General features: G+C 40.8%; 1 protein-coding gene across 6 annotated transcripts in view; it reads right to left on the bottom strand.

Annotated features, from left to right (window-relative positions):
- The window catches only part of ATXN7 (ataxin 7), a 130,520-nt gene that overhangs the window by 22,912 nt on the left and 90,726 nt on the right, over nucleotides 1-16,882 (bottom strand). Inside the window, exon 1 of one of the 6 annotated variants that reach the window (XM_070492824.1) lies at nucleotides 11,168-11,359. The exons of the other annotated variants lie outside the window; for them this stretch is intronic. Within the exon in view, the coding sequence (XP_070348925.1) occupies nucleotides 11,168-11,234 (67 nt within the window). The 5' untranslated portion in view covers nucleotides 11,235-11,359. Of the gene's footprint in view, nucleotides 1-11,167; nucleotides 11,360-16,882 lie in introns of those variants that run through there. 6 annotated transcript variants of the gene reach the window in all.

Below are 16,882 nucleotides of genomic sequence, written 5' to 3' on the forward strand. Positions count from 1 at the left end.
TGGCTCCAACTTGCAGTCAGAGAAAGGAAAATTATTCATTCATCTGCAGAGCTCTGCTAATTGACACCGCATGGAATTCTGTCTTCCTTTCTAGCATAGTATGTCTCTAATTTCCAAAATAGCAGAATGTTAGGAAACAAGTTGTACTTTCATTTTTTTTCTGTCACTGCCCACCAGCATATGACATTAAATAAGAATGTTTCTAGGGTTATCTTATCGTTCCTAAAGAATTTGTGCTGAAATTTTCCAGCGAATCATTTCACTCTCTTTTTTAAATAATCTCCCTTAACTACAGATGGCATAGCTCTGGTTCATGCCACTAAGATGCCAAAGGCGCAAGACAAAAATACCACAAATAGCTACGCCTGTTTTTTAAACCAGGAAGTAATTCGTGGTTAAGTACAGACTACACGGGTTTAACTGAAAATAAGTCTACCCACTGGAGAATCAGGTTTTCTCAGAGTGAGGCAATCCATACTAAATAAATCGAGAGCTCTTGAAGAATGTTACCATTAGAAACAAGCAAATTACTCAGTAACTTTATCTGCCTAATTATCTTGTGATGATAGCTTAGTGGCTGCCTTTAATTAAACTTATAATTGAAAATGACACATTTGCTTAACTCTAAGCTTTAAAATGTATGGGATCCAAAAATTACTTATCACAATATGAAAGCTATATGAGTATTTAAAAAATTAAGCATATTAGAATTACCAACGACAAGTATCACCTCGATGGTTTGTTTCTAAAGGTCTTTTTATACCAGTCCCGAGCCTCTCTGTGAAGCTGTGATGACTTATTTCCAAAGGACATTAGTTCAATGATGCTTTATGAGGTCCTTAAGAACCTGCTCTAAACCAGGACAAAATTATTATGCTACCTATAGACAAAATCCAAATTCTCTAACTGGACCACATAAAGGCTACAACCAAGTTAGGAAGGCTAAATTGATAGTGATTTATAAGTGCCTGTTGCTTTTTTTTCTTGATATGAAAGTTGTGTGTAAGAACAGGAAAACTAAGTTTAATAATTTTCCAAATTTGGCATCTGAGGTTTTTTAATTTAGTTTCTCTCTTCTCTGTGATCCCCAAACATTCTGAATATACTTCCAAGTATCAGCACTTGTCAGCCAGGACTATAATAATCTGTTTCCAGTTCTGCTGCCTGCCTTGGATGGGCGAGCTTCCCTGAGTCATGTCTCAGTCACCTGCCCCTGTAAGGCACGGCACAGAGCAGGCTGTCAATTAACATGTGCACAATCAGTATAGCTTTTCTTGTGAAGAGGAGTGATTTTCAAATGGCCCTAAACCAGCACACTTAGTTACACACTGGCATAACCTAAAGAGCTTAAAAAATACCGATGCCCTCAGAGATTCTGATTTAATTGGTTTGGGGTGTGGCCCGGCCATCTAGACTTTTACAAGCTCCCCTGTATGATTCTACTGTGCAGCCAAGGTTGAGAGTCTCCCTTAGACTAGGCTAATGCCTCAAGAACCATTAACCATGGCTGAATAAGTTAACATTTGTATAACACCGAGAACACCACCTGGCACATGGCACTATATATGAGGGTTCGGTAAATAAAGCTCACCACTACTACTTGTCCTCAACCAGTGTTTCCCAAGCTTCCATCAACTGCAAGCTATTTTCATCATTCTTACCAAAGCCACATAAAATACTATTTTTTACTCAACATTTTAAGTTAAATTATCAACTCTACTGTTCCCTCCTCTTTAATCTAATATTAACCAGTCTTTCATGGGGGCATCACTGGTATTTTGCACAGGACAAATCACGTATGGGATGTCAGGATAATTGGAATTCCTGGTCCCTACCCCTTAATCACCAATGGTGCCCCTCTGCCAGGGGCAACCTGAAACTACCCTCAAACCAGTTTCAGACGGCCCAGTGTGAAGCAGGGTACCACCCTCAGTTGAGAGATTTTTCCAAAACAATATTTTCTCTGAAACAATAGGTTTGATAAGCTTGTCTTATACATATATTTAGTAACTTTATATAATATACATATTTGGATATACATTAAAATAATTAAATATTACCATTAAAATGTTCATCCATAAAAATCATCTTATGTACCCCTGATGGCAGCGTCCTAAAGGAATACTATCATGTCTGCAGCATAAAGAAGGGGAAAAAACTCCAACTAGAACTTTGACTTCTCAGAAATATACTCCTTTTTCTACTCAATGGGTATCAGAATTCGCAAGCAGTGTCTCAGAGTAAACGTGATGTATTTCTCTTGATATCAAATGATATAAAGAAAATTCTCAACCTAGTTAAATGCAGTCAGTTCTACTCCAATGCTTGTTTTGAGAACATTATTTACTCCAAAGTCACTGATATACTAAGGAACACTTCGAATGTAATGAAATTTTGCATTTGCTTTTTACAAGATTTCACCTGCAAGAAGCACTAGGTGAATGCAGAAAACTATGCCCAGCTGAACTGAGCCACGTGGGAACACACAAAACAACTCCCACCCCCCAAACATCCACCATCCGCCCCAGGTCACCCCGGATGTTAGAAGCCACCCCATCCACATCCGATGCTACAACTTTCTCTCTACTTCAGATAACCCTCCTTCTACCACGTCACAATAGCTCACAAGCTGCAACCCTTCCAACATCTACTTCAAGAAGCAAACGTCAGGTTGTCTTCAAGGTAACTGTCACTATTTATTCTTGTAGTTACGTATTTAACTCTTTAATCTATGTAAAACTGTGCTAACACTTTTGTTAGGTTCCTATCTTTTTCTTTGTGTCACTGATGCAGCTTTGAGTGCTGTGCCCATAACCACATTTTCCCAATGGGTCTCATAAGGTTTTTATTGCATAATTTTGCAAAGTGCAGCAATACTTTAGGAATGTGTGTTGTCTTACAGCAGAACTGACTGTAACTTTAAGCTTGTCCTTTCAATTTTCTATTCCCATCATAGCCCACTCTCCCCGTTTTCTTCAGTTAAATGCTTCTTATCTGTTAACTCTTGATATGGGATTTCACACGAGAAAATCAAGATTCAAAGCTTCCTAACATTAAAAATTCGCTGATGTATCAATAAAATTTCAAAAAAATTGTATTTTATACTTCAACAATAAAAGCTATTTAAAAACTAAGAATGGCAATCTATCATGTGAATTTCTTTCATTCACTAAAACTTGAAACTGTGTATGTGTGCAGGCGCATGTGTATGTAACAGATTCTGGCTGAAAAGTGCCAGCTCAAATCCTTGTCACGCTGCTGAATTGAGTTGTTCCTTCACATTATGGTCTGGTAACTTATTTCCTGGAAAGGATGGCATCTGGCTTTCCCGTTATGAAACAATAAAGAGGACAAACCAAATTTATAGTTGGGTTGGACTCTCCTCATTCTTTCACTGTGGGTCCTTATTTTTCATAAGATTTTAAACTGTGTTTCCAGCTTAAAAAAAGTGTTTGTTCTTAGATCAAAAGAGAAATGGGCAAGTTACCGGTAGGGTTAGGGACCTTATATTAAGTGGACAAACTGGTGGCCAGATGCTAAGCACAACTGCAATGTGCTTTGGTGAGGAGTCCAAGTTGAGTTTTCAAAGCACTCCTCTCTCCAGGGTCTGGCCCCAGCCCAAGAGAAAGCACATTCTGTCCCTGAATGAGGAGGGCACTTTGAATGGCTCCAGCAAGAAGGAGAGATGGTTAGGCAGACCAAGAGACAGACAAATACAGATACAGGGGAAAACAAAGCAGAGACAGAGAGAGACAGACATGGGTGACTGTGTACGTGCATGGAGGGGGACTGGCAGACAGACAGACTGGAGACAGAGGAAGAGAGAGAGAGTGCAAGAAATGGATGCACTGGACTTTCTTCCCCCTTGTGGCTTGAACACATGACACGGAAGGCATGGGTGGAATACTGGGGAGGGTAGGGGACAGGACTGCTTTCTTTAAGTCTTCCAAAATGGAAAGCAACCAAGAATACTGAGCTTATAATTTTGGATTCATGCTGAGATTTAAAAAAATATATAAGTATTGACACCTAGGTACAAACCAAAAAGGAGTTCAAAGCAAATAATTAGATCTTTTAAAATCATAAATAAATATTATTTTGAAAATAACTAAAAACAATTTATAATGCACAAGTGTCAAAGTTAGGGCACAAACCTAAAAAGCAGTCAAAGCAAATTGTAACCTAAAATCATTCACACTTGGAAAAAAATCTGGAAGCATGTATGTCAAAAAAAGTTTTAGGTGGTTATCCCTGAGATTATAGGTCTATTTTTGAAAAGCTTTTGCATATTGCTTTTCTATAATAAATACGGTTTACGTGATTATCAGATCCATACTTTAAAAAAAGAGAAATTTCATTTGGTATTCTGGCTTCAATTTCACACACACCAAAATAAAGGCATATTTTCATTTATGAGCATAGTATCAATGTGTCCCATTCTCAATGGGCATCATGTAAGAGCAGGCAAGAATGGCTAACAGCTACTAAAAAACCCCCACAGAACTGTTTTCACTCAGGGCTCTTTTCTTGTTTCTTACTAATAAATCTTTCAATAATCTTTTATAATCCAAACAACTAACTGAAGAGAAGTCTCACCTTCAACAACAACAACAATAGCTACTAGCGTTTATTGGGCAGAAACCATGTGTCAGGCACCACGCTATGAAATTCATAGGGATTATCTGATTCAGTTTAGACCATCATCCTACAAAGCAGACACTGTTATGATCCCCACTTGCCAGATGAGGAAGTCAAGGCTTTAAAGGACGCAAGTCAGTTGCCCAAGGTCACACAGCTAGTTAAGAGGCAGAGTAGGGAGGTCATCCCAGGCAGGCCGAGTCCAGCATCCAGGCTAGACCACACTACAATCCAGCTGCCCTTATGTGGCATTATTAGCAGGTCATAATACCTGGTCCAAAGGCAGGCAGAAGGGAGAGGTAAAGGTGAGGGTTGGGACATACATCAGCAAGAAGCCCATCTTCCCAAGAGCTCAGCAAATGCACGCTAACTATTAGTGTGCAAATGGCTGCAGAGGCTGAACATACAACAAAGTTGAGACAGAATTTTGGTAAATTTGGAGTGGGGACCCAGAGCCAGTTTAAGGGAAACCCAGGTTGTTGTAGATTTCACTTTTCCATTTTGGGAGTTGCTATCCTAAAGATTGGCTATGGGTGTCAGCCAGCATAGCATTTTGTTGTTATTGTTCGGGGCACGGGGGGTGGGGGGGGGGGGGTGGGGTGGGGGGGGGGTGGGTTGTGTGTCTTAAAACATCAAAGATGGTTTGAATAGTGAATTTGGGTAGAAAGCGCCTGTCAGGGCTGTCTTTCTGGCTTGGCTAAAAAGAATCACCATACAAAGTTCCAAGATGAGTATGTTCTACAAAGAACCATCAGGAGGAACAGCAAATACCTGTTCTATCAGATTAGGCTGGCCCCCAGTGACCAATACAATTATATATGCTTCTTGTCACTCTCTGGTCAGTCATGGTCACCTTCTCAGCAGAGGCTCAGGGCTGTCAGGCACAGTTTTGATGTGGGCTAACTGAGTAAAACAAGCCTGAATAGAATCCCGAGTAAAATAAAAATACTTTTTTATAGATCACCTGAAAGGACAAGAACTTTGGAATCAGAGACAGATGGGTTCAAATCCTTGCTCTGCCACTTACTAGCTGGGTGACCTTGGGGAAAGACCTGACTCCATCCACTTTGGCAGCCTCTTCATCTGTCAAGCCTCCCTTGCAAGGCTATTGGGGATTAAATGACAGAGAGCTGCAGAGCCTGCAGCCCAGGCCCGACTACAGACCAGGTAGCAGGAACTCAATAGGGACGAAGACAGAGGCCCTCTGTTAGTTCAGCTGATGCCAGTTACAGACTTATGTGAGAAAGCCCTGCTGATTACCAAAGCTGGCAGAAATCACTTAAGAACAAACCAAAGCCACTTTACTCAAGTTATCTTCTCCAGTGTGGTAAAGATTTAGTTTATATATTTAGTTTATACGTCAGTCCAGGAAGACACTAAGGTCTTCTCAGATAAGAACTCAGAGAAATAACTTTCAGAATTCATTTAAAAATTAATAAAGTCACACCAACCAAAGAGGATGCTCATTCAAGCTAAAATTATTTTATAAATAAAAAGTTGGTTCATTTTCCTGACAGAACTGAGTCACTCAGGAAGAACTGCAGGTGAAATGGAATAAAGTGAAGATCAAGTCTCAAACTCAGTTTACGGATCCAAGGGTGGAAATTTTAGGCAGATTATCAAAGTAATGATTCCTAAAACTCAGAACTTTTTCTCTAAATGAAACTCAGACTTTTGGATGGATTGGGTCAGATAAGGTTAAACAGAGTGTGTACTCTCTAGAGAAAGGCCTTCTGAGAAATATTAATCTATACTTCAGGGAATGTATGATTTCATGGGGACTCTGACAGGCCCATTCCACTAATACTCTATAACTGCTCTCATTTAAAGCAAGGACTTTTAATAATCAAGCTTATACATGGCTATACAATATAAAACGCTGGTAAAAATGTACAGATCCTTCAGCCAGGCATAGCAAGTAATAATTACATATAGCAAAAAGCTCAGTTTAGAATTTCTGGGTCAGTCATTAAGCAGTCCTTTCAGAGAATTAAATTGTTTATTTTGATATCCAGTTTGAAAAATAACTGCAATGTGCTATTATATAGCTCCCAATTAACCCAAACTATCATACTTTACTTTCAGGCCACCAAAACACAATTGATGAGGTGTCAATTGGCATCACTTGTCTTTTACAAGGATTATGACCCCCTAAGAAACATCAGGACCTGAAGCAGACTACAGATTAAGACTGCAAACATTTTTATTAAATCTCAGAACTTCCTTACACATTTACTTTGCTCCACATCAATGTTTTCCACAAACTTCTGACATTCAAAACTGGATCACACTCCAGATCTTTTGTCCTATCTGCACATTATCTAGACTACTGTTTACGTAATATATTTTTCAAAATTCAGTCAGCTTAGTGGCTGGCTAAGCATGTCTAACGCAGCATTATCCTAAGCAATATCTGTGAAATCACAACTTTGGATGTGACATAGTAGTTACCTATTTTTTCCCTAATAACTATTAAAAAAATATTTGGCATACCATTTAAAGTCACACCACGGACTACGCATGGACATAAGGCATTCAATGACGTCTTCTCACTTGACATCATTCACTGTTAACTTTTCTCTGTAAATTTCTCATTCTTTTCTAAAAGCGCTCCCATGTGTCTGATCAGCAAACATGGTCCTACTCCACTCCTTGTTGACACACATTCTCTTTAATCCTAAATCTGCTTTTTTTTGATCCAACTTCTTTAGGGTCCCCAGGCACTTGATTAGACTACCCCAGAGAGAGCTGGGTGTGGTCTAATGCTGAAAGGAAGCAAATAGATGGGAGAGTCCCTGGAACATTCAAATCTCAAGTTGGAGAATCCAGAGCTGACCTCTGACACACATGCCTCAAAGCCTAATTAGACAAAATTGGAGCTGGGAGGCAGCCTCAGAGCATGCTTAGGTGGGTTACAAACAGTACTGGAAAACAGTGAGGAAGAAAAAGTCTTTACCACAAAGCACTCGGCATCATTTCCACTAGAGAGATTTAACTGAAAAGGATGATTTCAGCACTGGCTGCCCTAACAAATTAGTCTCCAACTGCGACTTCTGCCAAATGCATTTCTCCTCCCCCTAATGCAGAGGTGCTTTTAAATTAAAACATAAGGGGAAAGTGCAGAAAAGAGAGTCATTTACAGCACTTGGGCCACTTGAAACAACTTTTCACCAAAGGTCTATAATCAAATTATCAAGCTCTTCCAGTCAGTCGGTGCTTTATGACAGAAATAAAAGCCCCACTAAAGTATTCCGGGTCTCTTGGCATTTCCACGTCTCTGGGCAGGGCGCACTGCAGCATCCCCATTCACACTGGCTGCATGAAAGAGAACAGATCACAAAGGGCAGATTACAAGGGAGAAGGACTCCGACTCCAATGGGGGAAGGGATTGGCGTGAATGGATTGTAAATAATGTTGCTAAGAAAGTAGCAGAAATATGGCAACCTCAAATAATTCTCTTGCCAGGAATTCTTCCCATGAGGACTTTCCTTCTGGACTTTGCTTTCAAGTATGTGAGAAATATGAAAAAATCATTGAATGTCTGGGGGTACCCCCTCCCTTACTGTCTTAACTCGCAGCTCTTTGCAAACATTTTTAAAGTGGCTTAAAAAAAAAATCCAGGGGCCGGCCCTGTCGCCGAGTGGTTAAGTCCGTGCACTCTGCTTTGGTGGCCCAGGGTTTCGCTGGTATGGATCCTGGGCGCAGACACGGCACAGCTCATTAGGCCATGCTGAAGCGACATGCCACATGCCACAACTAGAAGGACCCACAACTAAAATATACAACTATGTACTGGGGGATTTGGGCAGGAACAAAAAAAGATTGGCGACAGGTGTTAGCTCAGGTACCAATCTTAAAAAAAAATCCAAATACTGTATTAAAGGAGATGGAAAGATGGAGAAAAAGAGAGGATACTGAATGGTATAAGAATTGATTATCTCAGTTGCAAGAATAATATCATTTCTTCATAATCACTGTCACGAGACAGCTCGTTTTAAGGAAAATTGAATGGTCTCAGCAACCAATTCATTTCCGTTATGGGTTCCTTCCTATGCTCCTGAAACCCTATCCAATGTGCAGAGTTTGAACTGAGGGTTGTTATCATCATGATCTCAGACACACACAGATGTTTTTAGTGAGAGTACCTTTGGGGAAAGGGCTGCTGCGGCCTTGAGCAAAACACAGCCGACCAACCACCACCTCTGAGATCCTGCTGCCACCATTTCCGACTGCGAGATATCATGCAATGAATGACATGCTGGCTGACACTTCTACTTACTAACAGTCATAAGGACCTCTCTCTGCTGTCCTCAGGAAGCACAGTGTTACCCAAAGATACTGACAGAGTACAGCAAGCAATCATCCTGCCTGAGACAGACGTGCTCTCACCATCGAGTGACGTACACCATTTCTCCAAAATTCACTCCCCGTCTCCTTCCCACCTCATCTCTGACTTGAAATGTTTGTATTCCTCATGTATCAACATGAGAGAAGAAAAAAAGAGCCAAAACCAAAATTCGACAAGTCTCCAGCTACTGTTGATTTAATTCATATCTGTTAGGGAAAAAAGCATCCTGTAAGTTCAGAGACTTACCCATTGCAAGTTTAGCCTTCCAATTTGTTATAGCACTTGCGGTTCAAGAGTCACTGTACTCAGTCCTTACACAAGTATCTCTGTAGTCACAGTTTTTGCCAAACGAAAGATACAAGGCTATCATCAAAATGCAAAAGGGAATTAAAATAAAGAAACTAGGGGGCTGGCCCCGTGGCCTAGTGGTGAAGTTCAGCGTGCTCCGCTCTGCTTTGTGGCCTGGGTTCCGTTCCCAAGCACGGACCTTCACCACTTGCCAGGGGCCATGCTGTACACAGAAAATAGAGGAAGACTGGCACAGATATTATTGGCTCAGGGCAAATCTTCCTCAGGAAAACAACAACAAACTATGCTCTTACCATGCCAATTCAAGTTCAACACACACACACACACACACACACACACACACACAAGGGGGGAGAGAGAATTAAAGGAACCTGGTAAAACTCAAATTAGATGAGTCCTATTTTTGTTTTGGTTATTATTATTATTTTTTTAATAAAAACTTCTGTGCAAGAAACCCCACAAGGAGCACTGTCTTCCCAGACCAAAAAGAAAGAGCAAGTCCAGGGCACAATGGAATGACAGCACCATCTGCTGCAAAGGCTGCGCCGAGTCTGTAAGTCACATCCTTATTCCTATTTTCCACCAGTTTTGTGTCCTTTTTAATTCACTTTATCCTGGATGGGGGAGGGGAGAAGACCGTGAACATGGGAATAACAAAAATCTCAAACTCAGGACACAGCCCCAACCTTCCTTCATTAAGCACTGTTAGTAAGGAATGGGTGATTCATTACCTAACAATGCCAATGTTTTCAATGAGTTCGCAGCACACTTTCTCTTTGCTGAAGACAGAAACAGCATCTGCCCCACCTGCAGGCTGGGCTGTCAACTAATAAACGCCAGAAGCAATATGCAAAAATGAAACCAGAAACAGCAAAACAAACTGATACCAATTTTAAGGAGTTAGCAATTTGATTAAAAGTTTAAGATCTGTTTGTACTCAAAGTCCTTCAAACTGGTAGCTAAATTTCAACCTCAATCAAAACCATCCGGTCAAGCTCATTATTGCAGAAGGCATGAAATGTGAACTCAACTGTCACCTCACTTCCTGCTTGCAGACAGAAGCAGGAGACAGTTAAGGTAACTTTGAAAACAGCCTCCCAACCCACCCAAGAAGAATCAGCTTAGCTGTCCTGGCTACCTTAATAACACAACGGAAAAAAATCGTTTTTTCTGGCAGTCATTCTGTAATTAAATTTTTATACACTCAATTTAAGTTACTGAATGACTTCCCAGGGTTACTGTCTGTATTTTGAAGTTGTTCTTCCTCTTGACACAGTGTGTTCTGTTTGAAACTTTGCTATGGATTTGAAGTATCTGACAAAACAGCTTTCAAACACATTCTACAGGAAACACTGTGAACTGCCTGTCATGAAACCTCACTTACCACAAGTGAGATAAAAAACAAACAGTTAAAGCGTGTTACAACGTTCCTCCATTTTTAGAGAGCGACGTAACCAATGCTCTCCCTGTTTGGAGATACGAGAACTGTTTGGTGCAAAGCTCAGCATTTTGTTGAGTTAATAGCAAACTCAAACTCCTGTCTGTGTTTGAACTTTGTCCAGATCACTCAAATGATATTTCAGAATGGCTCCTGTGGACAGCTTGCCGCAGCTAATCCCTCTTGTTGTGATTACCCACTCTGATCCACTAGCTCTGCAGAGCTCACTCCCTCCACCACTTCAGAGACACACAGCTCCCGGCGTGCCGGCAGGGCAGGACAAACGCCAGGAGGAAAGAGGCCTGCACCAACTCTTCCCGCTCCACTTGGTTCTATTTACTGTTAGCAAAGACCTAACCCACCCTTCCGCAAGCTCATCCAGAACTGGGCCCCGAGCCAAGGCCAGCCTCTAAAAACTGCCTCAGAAAACTTACCCAGTGGAGCTTTCAGCCCTGGTGCGGAGGAAGGGCTGTTCGGGAGCGGCTTCTTGTTACCTTCCATTCACATGATTTGGTTGTGCTTCATTGCACACTTGCTACTGCAGGCTTGCATCATGATTTGGGTCTGCCCACCAACTCCAAATATGCTCCATGTTTGGTCTTATGTAACATTTGCTACTACTGTAAAAAGCACTTCAATTACAAAGGTCCTGGCAGATCAACAGAAAACAAGGGGTGGAGTCTAATTTCATCTAATATGGTCATACAAGGCGTCCTGGCTGGTGTAAATTAATCCTTCTATTTGAAAGGCAACTTGCCCAAACCGGCGAAGACGGAATTTATAAATTTAACTGCTAAAATGTGAAGTACTCACATCCTCATTTTTCCGAATACCTTTAAACTAACACTGCTACTACCAGGTACATTAGAAAATTTACACGATTCATTATACAGCTTACATTTTAAGCCTCAATAGATCTAGTTGTTTTAAAGTTATACATTTCTATAAATAGCAGCAGCCTTTCTCCACATTTTATTTCCCCATGATCTTTAAAAATTTAAAAGTTTACTTTTCCTTCCTAAATCTAGCAAGAACAATCTTAACCAATTTTCAGTGAATATTTGTAAAATGTCTAATTTCAAAAGACTATACACCTGATTGTCCAGTTTGGTGTTCAGTCATTGGATGACTGACTAAAGCTTTTATCCAAAAGACTTTATACCTTTTTTTTTTTTTTGAGGAAGACTGGCCCTGAGCTAACATCCATGCCCATCTTCCTCTACTTTATATGTGGGACACCTACCTCAGCATGGCTTTTGCCAAGCAGTGCCATGTCCACACCCAGCATCCAAACCGGTGAACACTGAGCTGCCGAGAAGCAGAAGATGTGCACTTAACCGCTGTGCCACCGGGCTGGCCCCTAAAACTTTATACTTTTAATCCAAAAACTTCTCTAATTGGCTCGTTGTAAAAGGCATCTTTCTGGTCTGGCTGTGTCCCTATGTCAGCCCTGTTAAGCTCCCCCAGACCTACTCCCCCTCTTGTCAATACCCAAATCTTCCTGTCAGACATCGAAAAAAATGGCCAACTGATTTGAGTTGTAGGATAATAAGGCTGCACATATAAATAGACTCGGGGCCTGAGAGTTCAGAATGAACACTTTTAAATGTCAAAAGGAGGGGGAACGGGGCTGGCCCCGTGGCCGAGTGGTTAAGTTCGCGCGCTCCGCTGCAGGCGGCCCAGTGTTTCGTTAGTTCGAATCCTGGGCGCGGACATGGCACTGCTCATCAGACCACGCTGAGGCAGCGTCCCACATGCCACAACTAGAAGAACCCACAACGAAGAATACACAACTATGTACCGGGGGGCTTTGGGGAGAAAAAGGAAAAAAAAAAAAAAAAAAAAGGAGGGGGAAAATTCCTCTACAGAATCCCATCACCCCATACAGAATATGTGGCAACAAGTCATCAATTACATGTGTGGAATAGATTTGGCTTTGAAGGGGTGGGAAAGAGGTGTGAGGCTTAGGAATTGGCTTCTATTAGAGCAGACACAAACTCTACATTTATTCTAAAACAAAAGAATAGGAGCCACACTGCTTTATTTTCACAGCAAGCATTCAGATACTAACCACGGCAGCAATATTAAGATACAGATGGTTTGCTGAAACCTATTTTTTTTTCCAGATTTACTTATAGTCACATTCAAACAATGCAAAACTATGGTGGTCCTTAAGAGACACCTGAAGAACACAAGGAAAGAGCCTCAGCAGGCCTTGGAAGCACAGGATGAACAAATCTTTCAAAAGTTAATTAGCAAAACCCAGAATTTTAGGTTAATTCATTGAAGGTTTTCTTAAGCTAGAAGAAAAAATTCCATTACAGTAGCACCTGATTGCAACAGGTCTTAGCATTGTTCAACTGCACCCACCACCCTCCCCAAAGGGCGGCTGAGGAGTCTCGATGTCATCAGTTGCAGAACAGAACTGGGATAAGAGGCCCTTTCTCAGCCTAAGCCTCAGCTCCACACTACTGCACCGAGCAGACACCGGAGTCCTTGCTGGTCTCCCAGCACAAACGCTTGCCTTTCTAATGTTCCCTTTGTAGATGGTGAGAGGGCAAGTGGGGAAAAAAATCATTACAAGAACCAGTCAACCCATGACAGTTCCGGGAACCAAATCTTTCTGTAATCCTGATGAAAACGAGGGTTAATTTTAGCAAACATTTTTAAATGATACATACATCTAACTTAATTTCCTACATAAACAAGAGAGAAACAATTTAAACTTATTTTTAAGACATCAAAAAAGGGATGAACGAGAGCATAAGCCAGGAAAATACAATTTTGCACAGTAAGAATATATACAAAAACTGCTTAAACTTTTAAAATCTACTTATTTATTTATTTGAGGAAGATTAGCCCTGAGCTAACATCCACCACCAATGCTCTTTTTGCTGAGGAAGACTGGCCCTGAGCTAACATCTGGGCCCATATTCCTCTACTTTATATGTGGGACGCCTGCCACAGCATGGCTTGACAAGCACTGCATAGGTCCATATCCAGGACCCGAACTGGCGAACCCAGGCTGCTCAAGCGGAATGTGCAAACTTAACCGCTGCACCGCCGGGCTGGCCCCCTGCTTAAACTTTCAAACACGCACATATGCCTCTCTTAATACCCTGAGTAAAATACTTAAGCAAATACCACTTTGTTGGTATGGAAAGCATTGGAAAGCATTATTATTATTTTCTTCAAACCATTTCCCAATATCCTATCTAAACAGAAGTTTATTTTGATATTAAGTCTCTCGATGGCTCATATTTAAGTGTGTAGGTCTGGGGACATAGTCACATTTCTTTTTTCTTATGAAAAAATAAACAGACTACAGACTAAAAAAAGACTACAGACTAAAATATCATTTTAATAGAAAAACACCCATGCCTTACAGACCAAAAATTATAGGTACTGGTCGTGGTGTGGATGGTGTGCACTCATCAATTTTACTCTGGTTGCACAAAGGGAGTCCTGAACTGACACAAATTCTTCTGTGAATTAGCCTGCTCACAGCAAACAAGCAAACCAGCCGCAGCCAGGAGGGGCAGCCAGGAGGGGAAGCAACCACTTGGGTTCAGAGGTAGTCTCAGCACTTTCAGTTGTGTGGCCTTGGGCAAGAGTCTTTGTCCTCCCCAAGAAGTGCTAATACGACCTACGGGGCTGGGGTGAGGAGTAAAGAAAGTGTCACAGGTAATGCAGTGCCTAGCACATTTTAAATGCTCAATAACTGTGAGCTGTTATGGTTAGAAACAAGGAGAAACTGCATGGTGGACATCATTTGAAAGAAAGGAAGAGTAAGAGAAAGACAGCAGTTTCTATTAGAGAAATCAGAGAAATTCCCAACAAATCTTGGGATTTCCTAAATAAAATTCCTGAGAAGCCAGTAGAGGTGTCATCTGGTGTTCTGTAGGGCAGCAAACAAGCTGTTGGCAGTTAGGAAATACTGTGTTCCTGTCACCGGTGGTAGCCAGTTCCCCAGTTTACAAGAGCACAAGTCTCTACTACTCCACTTCACTGTCTCAGCAGGCTGGGCGAGTTATAATTGGCCTTAATTGGCACTTACAGGAGCTTTAACATTCCTTACCTGCTGCCAAGGAGCACTTGAAAGGGGGAGAAAGTATTTTCAAACTTGGAAATACCAAGCAATTCATTCAGCTGTGGGCCTGGCAGTCTGCTATCCAGAATCAGATTAGCTTCACGAAGAAATGTTGCTATGTTATTATCCAGCGCTCATTAGGTACTCACGCCGGATTAGGAGAGGTAGGAGACGAAGTTTAAATGGGGATAATTCACCTTGGGGGCTAATACCACGCAGCAGCCTTCCTCTGGCTGGCATCATCTGATCTTTTGGTGGACGGCTCTTCAGTGCTCAGCCACGCTTCATGTGTGTGCCCCTTTTCAGCTGTTCCAATTGTCCAAAGGCAGGCAAATAAAGTATAACCTCACAGCCTGATTTACATAGGCTTTGTGTTAACCATGGTCTGACCTCAGCCCAGTCATTATTTGATACACAAAGTGCACACTGTTAAAAGGTGACCAATCACACCAAATGCAAGGAGGATAATGAGATCAGCAATAAAACAGTTTTTCACCAGCCCTGCAATTAATCTCACCAAAAACTGTTATCCTCCAGGAGGTTACACATTTTGCAGAGAGGAATCCCAGCCTGACAGAACTAGATTTCTTTCCTAAGGTAAATTCCATACAGAACGAATAGAAATCTCCTGTAGATGCCAGGAAAACTGCCTGTAATTGTTTAAATGGATATTTTAAAAAATCCCTCGTTCTGCAAGATCTCTGCCTCATAGCATTAAATATTGCTCAAAACTCAGAAAGATATGTTACACTGGCATGTAAAAAGGGTGAACTTGTTTGAGAAATTTATTTCCAAGTCAAATTACAATTAATCACATTTGTGTGTATGTGTAAGAGGCTTTAGAAAAAGAAATGGAAGTTAAAAAAATAAAACATCTACCACTGGTGGTGACACTCTCATACATGGCTAGCAGAGATATTACAGCCTTTCTGGAAAACAATCTAGTAGCAGCTATTGACAATGCAAAATAAATATCCTTTTTGACCCAGGAATCCCTTCCTGAGACTTTATCCCACAGAAACAAAACCAGCAGGAGTTAAGGACATATATAGCAGGGTCGTTACTGCCGCTTTGCTCATAGAGGCAAAAAGCAGGAAACAAAGTGCATGTCCACAGACAGAAGGCCTGGCTGAGGAAGTTACCACACAGCCGCACCTTAGAACAGTAAGCGACCACTAAAAAGTGGGGATTACTATTATCCTGGGCTGTGAATGAATTTCCTTGTGGTATTGCTAAGTAGAAAAGAAGCAGAAGTGTGCATAATAAGCATCCACTTCTTGTAAAACTATGACCAAGAGCCCCTACTAATAAAACATAAGATTATACGTGCCTGTATAGAATTATGAGCATTAGGAAAAAAAAGAGAGATGTACACTAAGTTACGTACTAAGAATGCACCAAGTTACAAAGATGGTTTATAGAGCATAGGGGACTATAAACAGTTGGAGAAGGTGGGGAGGCAGAAAGAGCCAATGAAACAAGAAAAAAGTAGGCTGAACTGAAAATAGCATGTTTGAGATTATTACATTTGTGTATCTATGTAACAATATATAATGGGTGTATATATTTAATATATTGATGTGTCAATAAAAAATCCATAAAGAAACTGATTTAACAAGTTTTTGTTATAAAAAATGCACTGTGAAGGGAGCTGAAGAAAAATTTAAACAGTATGAAATCCTGGTATTACATCAAAAAAGTATATCCTGATTATGGCACCCATTTCACTTGTTTGGCTAAGCTGACTGAGATTCTAGTACAACTGAGCACAGTAAGAATCAAACACTCTGGGCAAAAGAATATCTTAACTTTCTAAAGCTCGCTACAAATCTTGAGGATTAGGAGTTCTAACAATCTTTTAAAAATATCAAGCCTAAGAGGCAATGAAACAAATTTCATTCCAGAGTTTCTTTTTGACCCTAGGAGACTACGAATCAAGATCTCTGTCATGTGTGATTCGGGGCTTACTGCTTGTATTTTAACTTATTTTAAATTGAGATAATTACCTGCCCTGATCTGTTTTTAACTTTCAAACACACAAGAGGGAAATGTGTAAAAT

The sequence above is a fragment of the Equus asinus genome, chromosome 21 (genome assembly GCF_041296235.1).
Source record: "Equus asinus isolate D_3611 breed Donkey chromosome 21, EquAss-T2T_v2, whole genome shotgun sequence".
Classification (NCBI taxonomy): Eukaryota; Metazoa; Chordata; class Mammalia; order Perissodactyla; family Equidae; genus Equus; species Equus asinus.